The sequence below is a fragment of the Acomys russatus genome, chromosome 9 (genome assembly GCF_903995435.1).
Source record: "Acomys russatus chromosome 9, mAcoRus1.1, whole genome shotgun sequence".
Lineage (NCBI taxonomy): Eukaryota > Metazoa > Chordata > Mammalia > Rodentia > Muridae > Acomys > Acomys russatus.
In genome coordinates, this window is record NC_067145.1 from 59,507,552 (window position 1) to 59,526,553 (window position 19,002).

Consider the following 19,002-nt stretch of genomic DNA (forward strand, 5'->3'; position numbering starts at 1 on the left):
ATTTACCATCTAGAATACTATATCTAGTCATGAAGATTATATCTTTTCTGAGAAAGCCAGAGATGCTGAGTTTCATGACAAAAGACATCCTTGGCAATGGCTGTTTTAGTTGGAGAACGCCACTGGGTGACCCCTGTGTCCGTTCCGATTATCTGCAGCTTCAGGATCTTTATGGACAAGAATATCTGTAGAAAAGATTACCAGTGTGAAAGAGCAGAGTCATTACTGGGTGTGTTTGGATGTTACATAATTATATAATACTATAAATTATGTAATCATCTGGTGTGGTGTGAGTGAAGACCCTGTAATCCAAATGGAATGAACAAATCCACTGACACCTTCAGGTAGGTCCTTCATTACAACTTTGCTAGTAATAAAGTAATACATATGTATGTATATATATATAATACTATATAAACACATCTACACACACATACATGCTACACAACACACAGACTCCACCCCCCACACACACACGGCATACAAGTTCATATTACAAGATCATTGGTATCAATCCATAAGCAACTTAAAAACACAGACCTTGTAAAGTATCTTAGAAAAAAGCAAGGGAATTGTTTGAGCTGTTTCTATAAAGGGATTCTTGTTACCTTTCTTCAGAAGGGACCCCTTGGCACTCTTCCGTTTGTCTGGAATTCCATCTCTCATATGCAAATTAACCCCTGTGATATGGTGGTTCTGTGTACATCCTAAGGAGCTCAAGACTTTTGCAAACTGACTCCCCCCCTTGGCTCCCTCTAAACTGCCTACAGAGACTGAATTCTCCAGCTTCTTGGAGCTTTAATCCCTGAGCTTCTGGGGAAGTTGGATACTTTTTCATGTTTGTCTTGCCTTCCAGAGCACATGTGTATTTCTTGTTGTTTGAACACCAGGAGAAACACTGATAAAACCCTTCCAATTGCTACTTCCCAAAAGGGTGGGAATGCCCATACCTACTCTAGAAATGTAAATAGAACAGCTGTTATCTCTCAAACACTGAACACAAATTTCCAGATACATCGGTTTGAGGTCTTAATGGGGCAGGAGGAGGTAAAACATTCAAAACATACACAGGTGTAAGTGAGGTGCAAGAAAAATGTTTTTATTTGTTTATGGAAAAGAATCAATGCTTAGTGATTTTGCTCCAAGATGTTCTGTTATAGGTCAATACAGGGGTGCGTTGCTAAGCAGCATGGGGAGGAGGTATGTGTCCAGCTATCTGAATCCGAGATTCCAACATCACACAAAATAGCTTCTAACAGAACTGGTGGCAAAGGCATCCATGCTAATACTCATCAAAGAATGGAAAGTTAGGGTGAGCTTTAAACCTACAATGAGAAAGAACAAGGAAAAATGTTTCTGGTGACTGTTTCTAGTAGTTTCTATGGAGATGGGGGATGCCATTGAGGTGAAAGTTGAAAACTGTATTCTGACCAACCATAGGACATGTCTTCTTACTTTTAGAAAATGGTCTTTATAATAGATCTGAGGAAGAACAAGTGAGCTGTTCAAATTATATTTTCCTTGGAACTTAACACACAGAGAGCCCAGAGTCAATCATTGGAAGCTACACATCTTTCTGTGAAGGAAAAGGATGGCCATTTCCTTTTACTGGACATTTTCAAAGATGCAGAAACTGATTTTTGCCTTGTTTTAGAATTAGGTAAGCCCAGTCATGTATTTAACAATAATAAACAGGTTCTTTTGGAGTCTGTGAGATGGCTCAGCAGGTAAAAGTACTTATTGCTATCCCAGGTGAGTTGACGGACCCACATGATGGCAGGACAAAACCAACACCTGCAAGCAGTCTTCCAACCTTCACTTACGTGATATGTGTGTGCATGTATACACCAAGTCAAAAAATAATTAAAAAATACCCTTAGGTGATAAAGAAACTGACAGCAGCTTAGTATCTGTTCTCTGCAATCAACTGTTCTCCGGCTGTTTATGACACAGAGTAGGTATGTTACACTTATAACTAAAAGGAACGGCATTTATGAGAGTGAAGTTCCATGCCCAAGGAACTTCCTCTATAGTAGAATGAAACTGAGAAAATGATTTATCATTTTTGTTTCGGTTTTTCAAGACAAGGCTTCTCAGTGTAGCCTTGGCTGTCCTGAACTCGCTTTATAGACCAGCCAGGCCTTGAACTCACAAAGATTCACCTGCCTCTGCTTCCTGAGTTCTGGGATTACCGACAAGCAAGCACCACAGCTACCTGCATGGTTTATAATTTTAATAGGAGTAAAAAATTGTTGATTGCCTTCTATTATTTCCATCTCTTTGAATTAGTGTGCTCACTTCATTTTTTCTCTATATTATGAGAATATTAACAATAGTTTGCTAGTATAGGTAATAACATACCTGACAATTTTGGATCACACGCAATTGTGCATGCTAGCACATTTCATATATTATCATGACTAATTTGAAATAATTGTGAATTAATTTTCTCACGAGGAGAAGAAATTCCTTGCTTAACCTCTTTCATGTTGTACATCATATTGTAAATCCTACAGACTTGAGGATAACATAAAGGAGAGTTACGATCTTTCATTGGGTATAAATTCTCTCCAGTACAGATGTAGATGCCATCAACAGGTGAATGGGTGATGAAAATGTGTGACGCATTTACAATGTAATTTAATTCAACTGTAAAGAACAATGAAGCTATGAAACATGAAGAAAAATGGATGAAATTGAAAAGTACTATATTAAGTAATGCACCCCAGGCCCAGAAACACAGATCCTATGTGGTCTCTGTCATATATGCATTCTAGGTATTAATTTTTATATAATGTGTATCAATGTGAGAGTGAGTGTGGGTAGAAGTTAGAAAATTAGAAAGAGGCTGGTAAGTGGGAAAAAGAAAGGTTAAGAAGGGAAGATGGGGAAGTTAAATACACGTAGTTGACATGAAAGTGGAACAGGGAACACTGAAGGTGGTGGGACACACATGCGGAAGGTGGTCAAGAAGGCGGGGAATGGAGTGTGAGTGAGAGCGGTTCAGCCAAAGCCAAGTTCATGTGAAAACGATATAAGGAAACCCGTTTCTTTGTATGCTAATTAAAATGTAATAGTAACTGTCATGTTACTGCGCACTATTTACTGATTTGAAAATGTCTTTTTACTACAACTTCTTCTGACTTTGCCTTCAGATCGCCAAGCTTCAGAACCTCAGTCCTAAGTGTTCTATTTACAACAACAATCCAGACATTCTTGAGAAAATATTTGTCTGAATCCTAAACACACATACAGTGCAAAGGAAATAAGAGGTTTGAGATTCTTAAAGCCATTAAGTTGGTAAGATTCATATTAAATTGGCAACGATTCCATATGGAGAGGGGTGAGAGCTGTTGACCTTGTACCACATGGATGATGGAGTTGCCTTTGGGAAACTCAATAAGGGATTGAACAGACTTTAGAGACGACATAGTGAAACTGATCATTACAATGGTTAAACATGTGACATTGAAACGCTCAGATTGTATATCTGTAGGATACACACAGAATCAAAAGATCTGCAGGAAAAACATAGACTCAGCAGTGATGTTGGCTGACTCAGCACATTCCATGCAATGGGTACAAGGTGGGGGAGGTGCATAGGATTAAGGTGACCCTGCATCCACCGTCCCTTTGCTGTGTTGAAGACCAAAGCTCTGACAGAGTCTAGAAAGAGCATTCTAGAACTCTGTCTTCTCTGACTCTAACTGATCTTTGACTTCCTAATATTGAGGTAACTTTTAGTATACTCTTCTTAGAAAATAAGTGAAAAAACAGTCAAAATTACAAAAGTTATGAAGGTTACTTACATATCAGCGGGAAAGTACCGAAGATTTTTGTTCAGGTCATCCAAAATTTTCATGTCATCTGAAGCCAATTGGAAATCAAAGACCTGTTGTAGAAAAAGAAATGTTATTTAAAATATTTATTTATAAAGAATATTTGTCAATCTTGTTCAGAGACAATATTTAAACTGTCCGAGAAGTTCTCCCCAATTCTTAAGGTCATCAAGCAAAAAATTCGAGTGAATAACGAAGAAATGATTAAGTGGAAATATATCCTCACACACAATATGTAACACACAGACAAAAGGAGATATGGAACTGACATGATTCAAAAAAGGTAATGTCATGCCTGTGAAAGATCCAGAAAAGTGCAGAAACAGTTTTGGAAATATAATTCTGTATTTTTTTATGGATATGGTTGAATTTGCATATCACATAACGAAGAATTGGGATGAGAAAAAAAAGGTAAATTTCAGTATTATTTAGAGTAGTAATTGCCCAACTATTAGTGACTCCTGGCCAAAGGACTCAGAAACTATCTTGAAGATGACTCATTATATATAATTTCAACCAGTTTTATTATGAAAAAAAAAAAGATAACTGTTACAGTACTAACACATGGGTCCATCATTCATTGGTGTTACTCTAAAATAATGTTATAGAGAAATAATAAAAATACCAACAATTTAAAAGCAGACAAATTTAGTTAAGTGGTGTACTGCTTAATTTATTAAACTTTTTTTTTTTACATTTGAAAATTCCCAAATTAAAAAATGAAAGATGGAGTACGTATGAAAGATGAAGCCTAGGCGTCCTGGTGCCCAACCTTCTCATCACCTGCATGTTCTCTCTGATGCGCTCCTCACTGAAGCTCTTGGCCAGGACCACAACCCCACGCTCCAGCTGGTAGCGAAGGGCAATCAGGGCTGGAGTCCGCTTATACTTCTTTGCCATGGCACAAAGAACTGGATCATCCAAGAGAAATGGGGTATCCTCCTTAATACTAGAAGGCAAGACAAATTCCAGAAACTGAGTATCTCTTTTTGTTGTTGTTGGGGTTGAACATAGTTGAAAATGGCCACAAGAGTCCAGAAATTATCATATGGAGTCAGTGGACCATCAGCTGGTCATCCCCTGGGAACTTTCAGAGATGCGACCCCCACCTTGACTGAGTGAATTTCAGAAACCTGATTATTGTAGAACTAAGAATGTGTTAACAACTGTGACTTAGAAAGGAACTCTGCTGTTGTTATTACCAATATTTGTATCTCTGAGTTCCCAGGGCACCATAGGCGACCAGAATGATGTCATTCATCTTGCAGTAATCCAGCAGTTGGCTCTGGTTCAGATAAGGATGACATTCTACCTACACATAAACAGCATAGGAAGGTATCAATATGTGAAATCTCGTTAACATCAAAGAGAAATATTAAAGGGAAGGAAGCTGAATAAAATAACCAATATTAGCATTAAATCTGAATTGAAAGTATCAATATCATATCTTAATTTTTTCCAGTGGATTAAATATCTCTCTTGGGAAGTTAAAATAAAAAAAAAAAAAACATTCTTGAGATTCAGTCACCCCATGGACCAGGTCTTAGATGCTAAATACCAATTTTTACTATGGAGACATGATTAATTTCACTTCATTCCATGTGGGAAGTGAATGAATTCACAGAGCTTTGGATATTGAATAGTAGACTAAAGCAAAGATTTGGTCAAATATTCAATTGAGGTAAAATCTGAAGGAAGTTGTTAGGATTCCTGCCAGTGGTACTGAGTTGACTTCTGCATCAAAAGAAGAATAATTAAAGTAAGTACAAATACAGAGAAGAAGAGGGGAAGAGAGGGAGACACACACACTCAGAAATATGAACAATATATATAGATTGACCATAAAAGTATTGTCCTCTGATGATGTTTGTTATACTAACTCATTCCTTACAGTATTAATAATTAAAGAAAAGAAATCAAAGTGCATCTTATCTTACAATTTGTAAGTTTGTTTGGCCATTATAATCAAATTCTCTTCACACTATTATATCATGTAAGAAAAGTGAATCTATTATCTATCTATCTATCTATCTATCTATCTATCTATCATTTATCTATCTATTATCTATCTATCATAATCTATCTAAGGGGAATAATTTCACAGGCTTTCTCCTGTACAAGTAACCACAGATAACTAAAGGCTGGAGAGTTAGCCTCTCTGGGATGAGTTCACTTACTGGTTGTTCAGTGTAGAGTGGCCATTTTCAAACCATATACACACAATCAACAAAGACAGACTTAAAAAAACTAGAAAGAAAAACCCCAATCCCAACTTAAAAATGGGGTACAGATCTAAACAGAATTCTCAAAAGAAGAAATTTAAATAGCTGAGAAACATTTAAAGAAATGTTAGTAATAAGAGAAATGCAAAGCAAAACCACTTTGAGATTTCATCTTATACCTGTCAGAATGGCTAAGGCCAACAAAATAAGTGATATCTCATTTTGGTAGGAGTGTGGAGTGAGAGGAACTCTTGTACAGGCACTATGAAATCAGAGTGTCCGTTCCTCAGGAAAATGGGAATCGATCTGTGTCAAGACCCAGCCATACCACATTTGGGCATATGTACAAATGGCACTTCATCCTGCCACAGAGACACTTGCTCAACCATGTTCATGGCTGTCCAATTCTATAAATAATACCCAGAAATTGGAAACAACCTAGATGTCCCCAAACAGAAGAAAGAAAATATGGTGCATTTACACAATTACAGATTACTCAGCTGTCAAATGATAAAAAAAGAAAAGAAAACAAATCATGACAATTTCAGGCAAATGAATCGATCTAAAAAAAAAAATCATCCTGAGTGAGGTAACCCAGACCCAGAAAGACAAATATGGTACGTATTCACTTATATGTGCGTGTCAGTTAACTCAGTGATAACCAAGCTTCAATATGTAGAATCATAGCGGTTAGGTACAGAGTAAGGGACTAGAGAAAACATAGATCTAGTGAGGAAAGGGGAGTTGAATATAGTTATGGATGGATGGTGGGAGCACTAGGACAGGAGGGTCAGGTGGGGAGGCAGAGAGAAAAGGGTGATGAGGTGGAACACAGGGAGAGACAGCCAAAATTAAGGCCCATCTGAATGGTAGAAAAGAAACTAAATGCAGTAGAAACTTCCCACTAATAGGACTGGCCTATATCTAATTGAGTTTATGAGCAATGGGGTCCCATGGGAATCCTCAAACAACCCAGGCTATTGCCAAGACTGTAGCTTGTCCTTCACAAACTGACAGCCGGGCCTCGGTGCTGAAGACAACATATACATGAGTCATTGAATATAGAAGTTGAGTTGGTACCTAGATAGAGCCTTTGATCTTATGTTCGAGCATCTTTGGTGCAGGAAGGCACTCTGCATGCTCCCAAAGGAAATATTGCCTAGGTGCAATGCCTTTGTTCTACAGTAGTATCCTACCTGCCACATATGCTAGTGCAATGTTGGCACACAGCTTGTGGGAGTAACAAACCAATACCCGATTTGACTTAAGGCACACTCAGTGAGATAGAACCATTACTGGGCATTATTTGAGTGGCCCACAACCTGAGACTTGATGGTCCAGGAACCCAGGATAAAGCCAGTACTCTTCTACAAAAAGAACATAGCAATAAGATGACTTCTAATGACATTTTTCTCTAATCATTGACCAGTGCCTTGCTCATCCATTAGTAGAGTAGCTTTCCCTTGCAATAAATGGAAACAAATACAGAGACCCACAGCCAGATATAGAGAATGAGAGACCTTGGGATGCCCAGCCCTAATGGGGAGTTCTCCATCAAATTCCTTGCCTCAGGGCTCAGGAAACCTTGTGGAGGAGGAGGTGGAAAGAGCACAAGAGCCAGTTGGGATGGAGTACACACACACACACACACACACACACACACACACACACACACACACACACACACACACAGAGAGAGAGAGAGAGAGAGAGAGAGAGAGAGAGAGAGAGAGAGAGAGAGAGAGATCGAAAGAAGTAGAGGGAAAGGGAGTAGAATGAGAACAGAGAGCGCATAATATCATGTTTAAAAAATTTTATCCTATCATCTATCCTCTCTCTCTCCCTCCCCCTCTCTCTCTCTCTCTCTCTTTCTCTCTCTCTCATCTATTTCTAATCTGTCTATCTATCTATCTATCTATCTATCTATCTATCTATCTATCTATACTTTTGTATATAGATAAAATATATACTTAAGAGGTTCTTTGAACGTATTATGGATTCTAACTTAGTCTTTTATTTTTTATGGGCTTTCTGAGTGTGTGAATGAGTGTTTCTCTGTGTTTATTTCTGCTTCTTGAGCCTTTTCTTGGGTTGTGTTTCTTGTTTGTTTTGTTCTATTATGTATTTACTATTGTTTTATCTTGCTTTATTATTATCCCTTAGAAGCCTTTTTGTTTTCTAATGAGAGATAGAATGGGGATGGATTCAGACAGGAGGGGAAGTGGGGGAGAAACTTGGAGTAGAGGAAGGAGAAACCATAATCAAGATATATTATATGAGAAAAAATATTTTTAATAATGGGGAGAAAAGAAATCTTACCTTTACAGAAAAGATATCTGTCTAGGTCCAGTTTTGCTAAATGATCAAATCTAATATCACTAGTTGTTAGATTATTTGAGTGCTGGCTTGTTTGTGATCGTCTCTAGCTGCTTTCAGTTAAACTTTGAAACACCATCACTTTTTAACTTCCTTTGTTCTAATACTGTAACTACAATTATGGGTGAGAGCACTTCATTTTGTAGTGAACGTGTTCCATATTTGTGGGAGTGAACAGTTACTTCTGTAATGTACTTTTAATGGGTTCAGCAAAATATTAAACATATATATGCAGATGAAGACACATGCACTTGCTTGTATTGTAGAACATGGCGATAGACCCGAGGTTCTCAACCTGTGGGCTGTGATTCCTTTGAAGGGGGTGTCAGATTACCCCTTCACAGGGACCACATATCAGATATTTATATTACAACTCATAACCAAAGCAAAATTATAGTTATGAAGTAGTATCGAAAATAATTTTATGATTGGGGGTCACTACAACATAAGGAATGGTGTTAAAGAGCTGCAGCATTAGAAATGTTGAAAAAAAAAAAAAAGAAATGTTGAGACCCAACTCTTGGGAAATAGAATCAGGGAAAAGAGAATGGGAAGATTATCTGGGCTCCTTGGAGAACAGTCCGGTCGACACCTATGACCTATGTGTGTTGCACTCATTAGCTTGCTAGGGAGCTCTTGGAGCATATCAAATGTTATTCAGCTGAACACTTGAAGTCAATAAAACTTAAATTATACAAACAAACAAAACCCAATAAAACAGCCCCCCAAACAAAACAAAACAAATACCTACCTAAAACATCCAAATGTTAACTATAAATGGCGGATCTGGACTCAGGGGGCCCCACACAAACTACTGTACCAACCAAGGACAATGCATGCAGTAAACCTATACCCCCTATTCAGATCTAGCGAACGGACAGCACATTGTCCACAGTTGTGTGGAAAGCCAGGACTGACTTGGACATGAACTCTGATGCCCCCTATTTGACCACCTTCCCTTGGTTGGGAGGTCTGGTGGCACTCAGAGGAAGGGGAAGCAGGCTATGTGGATGAGACCTGACAGGCTGTGATCAGATGGTGGGGGAGGAGGTCTCCTTATGTTACAGGCTTAGGGGAGGGGGATAGGGTGAAAGAGGGAGAGAGGGGGAATAGGAAGATACAAGTGAGGGGATAACAATTGGGATGTAGCCACTGAAAACTCTGCCCCTGGATACAGAAACAGAAACTCATGATCAGTAGGAGATTAACTTTACTGCCTAGAGTCAAATATGATGAGAAAGAAATGGAGGAGCAAGGAACAAAGAAAAACTTCAGTGGAATAAAGAGAAGGAAGAAAGGCCCTGTATGTTCTTTATCCATGAGAGAGAGAGTGTGTGTGTGTGTGTGTGTGTGTGTGTGTGTGTGTGTGAGATGGCATGCTGCTTTGATGTTTTATTTAGTGTCATGAGCATACACTCTGTCAATATTATTATCAATATATTAAATTGAATATTTTAATTGTTTGTCATATTGATATAGTTTTTCTTTAACTCAAAGTCATAAGGAAAAGTCTTTATTACTATTATTTGTTATTTAAATGTGAAATAAATGAGGTAGTAATGATCTGAGGAAAAAAACAATTGGGCATAATCTGAATAAATTATTTAAATAAAAAAAGAAAAAAGATTCTAAATGTAAGAAATAAAACTGTGAATCTTTTATAAGTAAACAAGCACTGATAATTTAAATTAATTGAATGTTGCATAATAAGAGTTAATGAACATTAATAAATAATTTTCTGGTTAAAAAAAGAAAGGTTGAGAACTACTGTTTTAGACTCACTGATATTTCATATCATTCTTCCAAATGTGGTTTATTACATAACTGATGTAAAAATATTACTTCTGTGTTTTTTCTTTGACAGTTATGTCATTATGTACCCAACACATGAATATCTAAGTTACATTTTCCCGTACATTTCTTGTATGTGAGTTATGAAAAGTATCGTCGATCATAGAATCAACACACAATAGATGTTTTAGGCACCACATCAAACCTATATCCTGCTACAATTTCTTGGATATGGATTTCATCTACTACTGATGTTGCAATACTCTCTTCACTCTTCCTTAATTGATTCAATCTCTGGGCTAAATGTACCTTCCTTTTGAAGTGTGACTAATGACTTCATCCCTTAATGATAGCCTTGACCTCTCTAAATTACTTCATATAGCTCAGCAATATGGTCTCCCTTCATAATTGTTTTTGCTTTACCAAGTAAAGACACAATTATGAGCCCTCCCAGAGCCCTGAATGAAAGCTCTGTTTTTTTTTTCTCCAGCTTTTGCTCCATAAAAGAAAGATGAACAACTAGGGAGGATGCACAGACAGCTGTCAACAGTACAAGAAGAAAGGAAAGAAAGGCAGAAGGAAAGTCGATAAAGACGTTTACCTGGTTGCACACAGGCTTGTACTTGAGCCCTGGCTTGTTCAGGATCATCTCCAGCTGCCTGCGGTTAAAGTTGGACACCCCGATGGACTTAGCTAGTCCTGCATCCTTACACTTCTCCATGGCCTGGGGGAACAAAGCATTACTGAAGAATAACATGCAATTGGAAGCCAATGATAGAAATGCAAAGCTATGTTGCTAGAAAGAACAGTGGTAAGAAAAAAATGCAGTTAATAGTTATTTACTGTTAAAGAGTGGAAAATAATAAAGGAAATGGCATAAAATAGAATAAATGCAGATTCCAGCTGTCATCCGCAGTCCTCTTTCACTTTGTTCTATCATGCATGCCCCTACTACTTAAGCAGAAGGGTCATGAGAAAGACCATAATATGCACAGCAAAGGTGACTTATTTCTTTCTTGCATGTTGAGTTGTGTGACTTGGATCTCTTTTATTTTTTCAGTAACATTCACTGACTTGGTTCTTTGACAATGTCATATGTATATTATATAGTACATTCAGATTGCTGTAACCCTCACTCACCCACTCTTACGTCCCTCCCATATCTATAACCTGTCCCTCCTCTCTACAAGTCCTCCTTTACCTTCATGTCTTTTTGTTTTGAGGCCCTCGGAACTTAACCAGCATCCTCTATGACTAATGATTTGGAAATATCTCTTGGAGCCTGGTAGGTTCTTGAGTGGAATAGTAACTGAAGATAATGACCATACCTTTCCCAGAATCTATCATTAGTAGCCAGTAGTTCAGCAGGAGGGGATATGGGCCCCATAGGACCCATGATGACAGGCTCAATCTTGTGCAGGCCTATTCAGAGGGAGGGGGCACACCTGTTCTGGAATTATGTCTGCATTGCCTGGATCATGCCCTGAAGACAGCACTTCACAGGGCTTCTCTCTATCTTTTTCCTGCTCTTTCCAGAGATATTCCCTGAGTCTTATAATGCCTGATAACTCAACCATAACATTCTCTGGTTGTCGTTTTATTTTTCTGTGGTGTTTATTATAGTCACTCACCTCCCAAGTCTCACAGAGATCCACTGTGTCAAGTAGTAACTTTCCATGCTCATCCCACGGAAACAGCTCATCCCCTGGCTGGCACAGTAGCAGACATTAGAGACATGTTAATATTTTCTCCTGTAGTTATGCTCCCACATTGGTATGTGGCTGGGAATTAAATCCCTAACATTAATGAACCACCTTTTCACATGTTTTACATTTAAATTTGTAAGGGATGCTTTTCAGAAGTAGTTCTTTAAGTTTTCATATGCTGTATGTGACGATAAAGATACATTTCCATGTTATGTGGAGTGCTCCAGTTGACTCGTTATTTTTATACATTTCCATGTTGTAGAGTCCATCTATCTCTGAGAAAGTTACTGAATACGTGCCATTGATCTCAGGCAGTTGTAATCTTGACACAGAATAAACAATCAGGACTCTGATCCATAGCCTTTAATATTCTGAGTGCAATAATGATAGAAAATCAGTAGAGTAATAAAAAGCTAATCATTTCTTTGCAAGATGAACTTTGATGTTGGAGCATTCGGGATGTTATCAAATATTAATGAACATGAGCTTTGAGTTAAAGACCATGTTTACCGTCAATAGCAGTGCCTGAAACAAAAACTGGCCAAACCTTTAATAATATAGAATTCGGGTATGAATAAGTGGAGATAGTCCAAAAGAATCATCTGAATAGTGAATCATCATCTTTATCATCTTTGCTCATTTACATGGCATGGTGAAAAAATATATATGTTATCCTGAGTAGTGTTTTTAATTTTTTTGCATTTTATTTATATATTTATTTTCGTGTGTGCATGTGTATGTGGGTGTGCACCCACAAGCATGTGCTCACACATGTGTACCTAACACAGTGGATGATCAGAGAAGTACTTACTTGTAGGCATCCCTTCTTTCCCTCCATCATTTCTGCAGCCCAACCTTGTTTTATGACTCATGTAAGTATATTGAGGCTATAAACACCGTTAGAAGCTAAACCCATCCACTCACTCACAAAATGATGGCCATGTTGACAGCTGGAGTTAGCCAGTTCAATATTACAAATTGCCTACCTTTAGAGACACTGGGAAGTGAATGAGATAGAGGTCCACATAGTCCATGTTAAGTTTCCTCAGTGAACATTCCAAGCTGGGTCTGACCAACTCTGGACGATGGGAAGTTGACCAAAGCTACAGAGGATAAATAATGGAAGTTATGATGGATTAAGAAGTTACCATGCTTAGTGGATTTCTGTTACCTAGGATCAAGAAATTTCAACTGCTTACAAATGGCCACAAGAAATATACTTACTTTACTTTTGAATATCTTATGATGGTATCCATTTACATAAATTATTATTTGCATGATTATTAATAGGAAATATGACAAAAACGGAAGGGAATTTGTCAAGATATAAACACATTGTCAGTTCACACTGGGATTATATATTAGAGAGCAGTTTAAGAATTTAATTTTGTCAGCCACTGAACTCAATGGGAAAGATTAAGTATTTCTTTAATTTATAAAACTAAGTAGAGGCTTTTTCAATATTTTAATACATTATGAACACAGTAAATAGATATTTTAGCTATTTCTTAATTTAACACCCAAAAAGTTCTTTTATAATGTTCTGTTTTATCTATAAATATGATGACTGATATTTGTAATTATAAGTTTTGGAAAATAATTCAGCACAGAGAGGAACTTGTAGCTACAACAGAGTCCACCCTGATAATATAGTTTAGATAACATTCTAAATCACAGTACTTACAGTTGAGCCTCAGAAAAAGCAAGTGGTCTTTACATTAAATTTAGAAATTAAAATATAGCAATGGTGAGAAAGCCATCAACCCCCACATTCAGCATTGACTGCCATGTGTGGTTGTGCATGAATAAAGGAGGGCCAATAAGCACAATTCACCAGCTACAGGTTTAATAATTCAATGTTGTCTAAATACATCCCTTTTTATTAATTTGTAAAAGCATGCATTGTATATATGATACCTTTGAAGTATAGAATATATCTTCCCTTTTCACAGTGCCATCTTCAATCTTGCTTAGAATGGCCTGGCCTATTTCTTCTTCATTTTGGTATAAGTAAGAACAATCAATATGGCGGAACCCAACATCTATAGCTATTTTGGTGGAATCCATAGACTTTTTCTTAAGATGCTAAAGAAACAAAAACAAGTAGTGTTTAGAGACCTGCATGATTAAGTCAAGCATACATAGTGACTTTTATAAAAATCAACCCCTCTCCCATATTTTCAGTTAGTTCTGCTTGGGGTAATGGATCCATCCACATTTTACTAGTTTTTTTCTACTTCAATAAGCACATTGGTGTGAGATCTAAGTTCCAGATACCAGCAGACTCTAGTTTGAAAACAGTGGTTAATATGCTATATTAAATTTTTTTCTAAGCCTTTAAATAATACATGTATTTAAAATAAGTATGCACAAAGAAGATGAATACTCAAAATACATAGGTTTATACACAAGAAATTATGTACATCATAAAGGAAAATCTAAGTAGTTATTATGTTTTATAACAAAATTTATAATTTTAGGAAAATTACATATAAAGCAAAATTTAAAATTATTATTTTTCCCACCAAGTTTGGTTAAAAGATAAAAAATGGCAAACTAGATATCTTCTTATTTATTTGTTATTCATTAATTAAAATTTAGTTTTTATTTCATGCTTTAATTTTGAGGATAAGAAGAATAAAATAACTGTAAACTTTTTTTTTCATGAAAAAGTATTAGCAGTTTTGCCAGACAAGTAATAATAATAATAATAATAGTTAATTAACAGGGGGACCAGTTAAACAGATGTTGGATGCCCTAAAGGATGAGCCTTAGAGGGAAATAGCTAGAGCTCTTCTGAATGTGTATTATGGCTTCAGGAGCTGCCTCACGCATCTGTAGGATTAGGGAGGCCTTGGACGGGAGAGAGGGAAACGACGAAGCCAGAAAATATTTCCATGTTTTATCAAGCACTTCAGAGACCAACCATGGAGAGTCATCAGCTGGACATACATGACTACTTCTTCTTTCATAGAGATCTAAAGGTAGGCATTTCTTTTTTAATTACTAAGTCAAGAATTTAGCATCGTTACCAGAAAAGTAGTCATCACTTTTATTTATCTGTGAACTCTGCAAGCTTTAATAATGACTCGCCTTGTCAAGGTATGCCCAGTGCTACACGGTGGCATGGCTCACTAATTGCCTTTTGGATATAGACCCTGCTCGCCAAGACTGACCCCATACCTGGCCTCCTTACTGGGAGCATGAGCCTGTGAGCAGACATGTCACAGGGCCAAGAGAGGAACCTAGACGGACACAGAATTAAAGTGACTCCCAATGATTTATCCTTACTTCCACAGAACTTCTCAATTCTCATCAGAAAAAGTAATCAGGATATATTGTATGTGAATCAAATCTGTTCTCAATAAAGGAAAAATATTAAAAAGCCATAAACCTGAAAGAGAAAATGAGGGGTGCGTGGGAGGGCATAGAGGAGGGAAAGGGAAGGAGAGATGATCATCTCAAAAAATAAAAGGAATCATTAAAGAACGCTATTCCTCATAGCCAAAATTTTGATCAATTCTTAGATGAATACTAGTTAAATTTCTGGGCTACAATATTAGCAATAAAAGCAATGTATTCCTTTTTGGAGCCTGAACATATGGCTCAATGGTTGAGAGTACTTCCTGCTCTGTGGATGACCCACTTTTGGTTCTCATGTTGAAGGCCACGGCCATCTCTCAACTCTAATTCCATGCTATCTAACTTCCTCTTCTGACCTTTCAGTTACTCATGGATTATGGGTTTAATCAAAGAAACCTAAGCAGTCTATAAACAACACTCTATTGACTTATAGATGTTAGTATTACCTCATGGTGCTATTGTGTGCTTTACTTTATTAAGCTTATACGAGTTAATAGAATAGGATGTGGGAAAACTGCATGATTGCTAATGACTGTTAAATGGGATTGCAATAAGAATGATTTTTAAAAGCTACAGTATTTATTATTAATGTGTGTGTGTGTGTGTGTGTGTGTGTGAGAGAGAGAGAGAGAGAGAGAGAGAGAGAGAGAGAGAGAGAGAGGGAGAGAGAGAGAGAGAGAGAGAGAATGGGGGTGGGGAAGAGAGTACACATGGAGGTCAGAGGACAACTTTCTAGGGTGGGTTCTGTTCATCTACTGTGTGGGATCTGGGAAGCGAAGTTGGGTCCTAGGCTTGACAGCAAACACCTTCAACTGCTGAGCCACTTACAGAGCCAAGGTTGCTTGGAGAGTCACACTTAATTTTGTATTGGGAAGGACCTGTTGAACAAGGAGTTGTAAACTAGTTGAACATCTAGTATGCAACACTAACATCTGCCAAATGTGACACCTCTTCAAATTGCTATTACATAAATACTACTTTAATTTTCGAGTCCGACATCTCTAGGTCTGTGTTTTTCCATTGGTCCTAAAGTCTGCAGGCCCATTTTCTTCAGGGAAAAGAGAAAAGATACAGACAGATTCATGAGTGCGAGAGGCTGAAAATGAGCATGGCCTCTTCCACGCAGATTTCTTTAACTTCTTTCACCTCTAAGCTCTGATTGGTATTCTCTGGCCTTTCTATGAGAGGCACAGACCAATTATTTCCACTTTTAAATCTGTGAAATGAGCATTTGAAATAGAAGAAAACCATATGTTAGTTTAAAATGTAAAATACCATGCTTAGAACTTTCTACAAACGCAGTTGGTATCAAAGGGCTTCACTTACTCCCTCCTTAAAAACAGAACTGTCTATTTTACTGAACTTAACATTTATGTCCCTATATCCTACATCTGTTGAAAATTGCACTGGATATGAATTTGATTTAGCACATTATTAATTAAAATGAGCTAATTTTGCCTTCCCTAATATCATATTCCCATGACAATGAGGCTCAACCGAAAAATCATCACATTGAGGTGGAATCTGCTATTTATAGCTCCTCAATTGCATGGAAGTCCAGGAAACTGAGCCTGCAGGCTACGGCGCACTTGCTAGACAAAGATCTATAACAACTAGAAACTAGCGTGGCACACTCCCTCTGAGAGCAGAAGCTACTCAGTAGAGAGTAGCTAGGCTGACTACACAGGGAAACCCAGCGTCATTCAGTTTTAGTGTACGACCATTTCAGAACAACATGCAGTTAAACATTTTTTGCCTTGATTAATGTACTGATTTTATACCGTTGATGTCCCTATTGCATTTCAGCACCATATGCACAGTATACAATGGTCAAACTATTTAATACACAGTATACAATGGTCAAACTATTTAATACACAGTATACAATGGTCAAACTATTTAATACACAGTATACAATGGTCAAACTATTAAATTGGCATTTCTCCTGTCTTGTAATTTCTTTAACAAACTTTTATCGTTCCTTACATATTTTATAGCTACTTGATAGGCTATTGTGCCCAATATCCATCCTGCAGTGTTTTGGAAAACACAACTTACTTCCGCTGTCTATCTGTGTGTGTAAGGTATGCAACCTTTATCCAACCTTACTTCCTAGCCTCTATCTTTTATAACCTCTAGTCATCAGTATTATATATTGCCGTAGACTTGCCTCAGACTCCACTTATGAGAATATAATGTGACATTTGTTTTTCTGTGCCTAGACATTTCACTTAGCACAATGTCCCTGAGTTCCATCTATTCAGCAGCAGATAACAGATATTTACTTTTCTATAGGCATAATAGTCTAAAATATGTGTATATGTACATATGTTATGTTTTCTTTTTCTCTCTAGCTGCTGCATACTGAATTGATACACATATCAATACTTGTGAATAGTGCCACAATGAATGTTAGTATTTATTTGCTATATCTATATAATTCTATATAATTATTTTTATATATACCCAGAAGTGGGATATCCAAGTGAGATCTACTTTTAGTAGTTTTGTAGGAAACTAAAACAAACCATAGTGCTGGCATAAAAATGGACACATAGACAAATGAGATGGAATGGATTTCATAGAACTGAATCCATGTTCAAAAATGTATCTCAGCAAAGGCACTAAAGCAAGCATAAGAAACAAGACAGGCTTTTCAAGCAGTAACACTAGAAAGGCTGAGTGTCCTCTCATGGATGAAAATGTGACTGCAGTCTCCTACTTGATATAAATATAAGTCAAAATGAACAAAAGCATCAGTATGAGAACTGAGATGAGAAGTCTGCTAGAAGAAACGTGAAGGGACCTCTTTAAAACACTGCATAGGCAATTTTTGGATATGTTCTTCAAAGCACAGAACACAATAGCAAAAGTAGACAAATGATAGTATACCAGTCTTTTACATAATAGTGAAAAGAGTCAACAGAGTAAGGAAACAATCTACAGAATAGGAAAAGTGCCAGCCAATTACCTCCTAAAGACTAATACCCAGAATTTACATCAAACTCAGCAGTAACTAAAACCAAGTAATTAAACATAAAAATACATGAATGGATTGAATAGGCATATTTCAGTGCTTAACTAATAAAATGCCTATGTAATATGTACTATCAGACAGTGATATTAACTCAATTTTAATTTTTCTCCTTTTCTAGGAAGCACATCAAACCAGAAGAAAAACCCAAATGACCAGAACAGTGAAGGAGCACACGACCTAACCATAGCACAGAGCAGGAACAGTCTGCCTCTCTCTTCTACACGGCGCAGCTCTAACCCAGTGAAGCAGAGGGCCACACCATCGGAAGATGGTATCATATACTTCAGAACGGGAGACAGAGACAGTAATGGGCAACTTTCATATTCTTTTAGGTGTTTATGCACCAGTCCCCAACCCCAACACCTTTCCTATTACCTCTTCAGTTGCATAGGTACCAAAGCCCAGCACAGGAATGGAGTGGCCATCATTTAATTCTATTTTCTGAACTTTAGAACTCATCCGCAGTCACTCTTCTGACACAAGAGACTCTCTTTCTTCTTTTGCCTTCTCAGAGCAGTGAACAGGTCCAAGTTATAACTCTGACTGTGTGACTAATCAGCCATCAATGATATGAGGGCGGAGTGAGTCAACAGTATTCTGCTTGTGAAGTAAGAATTGGCACCAGTCCATTTATTGTTAGGCAAAAGATAATTCCTTAGAAAAATCTT

General features: G+C 37.3%; 2 protein-coding genes across 2 annotated transcripts in view; one reads left to right on the forward strand and one right to left on the reverse strand.

Moving 5' to 3' along the window:
* Window positions 1-19,002, forward strand: part of LOC127194016 (3-alpha-hydroxysteroid dehydrogenase) — a 1,235,587-nt gene that overhangs the window by 1,055,534 nt on the left and 161,051 nt on the right. The gene's annotated exons all lie outside the window — the stretch shown is intronic.
* On the reverse strand, window positions 1,129-18,883 carry LOC127194017 (aldo-keto reductase family 1 member C18). The gene is made up of 9 exons (XM_051151422.1): window positions 18,710-18,883; window positions 13,852-14,019; window positions 12,921-13,037; window positions 11,860-11,937; window positions 10,830-10,952; window positions 5,042-5,151; window positions 4,623-4,788; window positions 3,810-3,892; window positions 1,129-1,325 (listed from the first exon to the last, which is right to left on the reverse strand). The coding sequence occupies exons 1-9, from the start codon at window positions 18,791-18,793 to the stop codon at window positions 1,283-1,285; spliced, it is 972 nt and encodes a 323-aa protein (XP_051007379.1). The 5' UTR covers window positions 18,794-18,883; the 3' UTR covers window positions 1,129-1,282.

What these genes read in the sequence shown, in the direction of transcription:
- LOC127194017 (XM_051151422.1), bottom strand. Translation starts at nt 18,793, where the DNA reads ATGAGTTCTAAAGTTCAGAAAATAGAATTAAATGATGGCCACTCCATT. An exon ending in GTACCTATGCAACTGAAGAG is followed by an intron (nt 14,020 to 18,709) that starts GTAATAGGAAAG and finishes TTGTTTCTTTAG; the next exon opens with CATCTTAAGAAAAAGTCTAT. An exon ending in ACAAGCCTGTGTGCAACCAG is followed by an intron (nt 5,152 to 10,829) that starts GTAAACGTCTTT and finishes GTTTATGTGTAG; the next exon opens with GTAGAATGTCATCCTTATCT.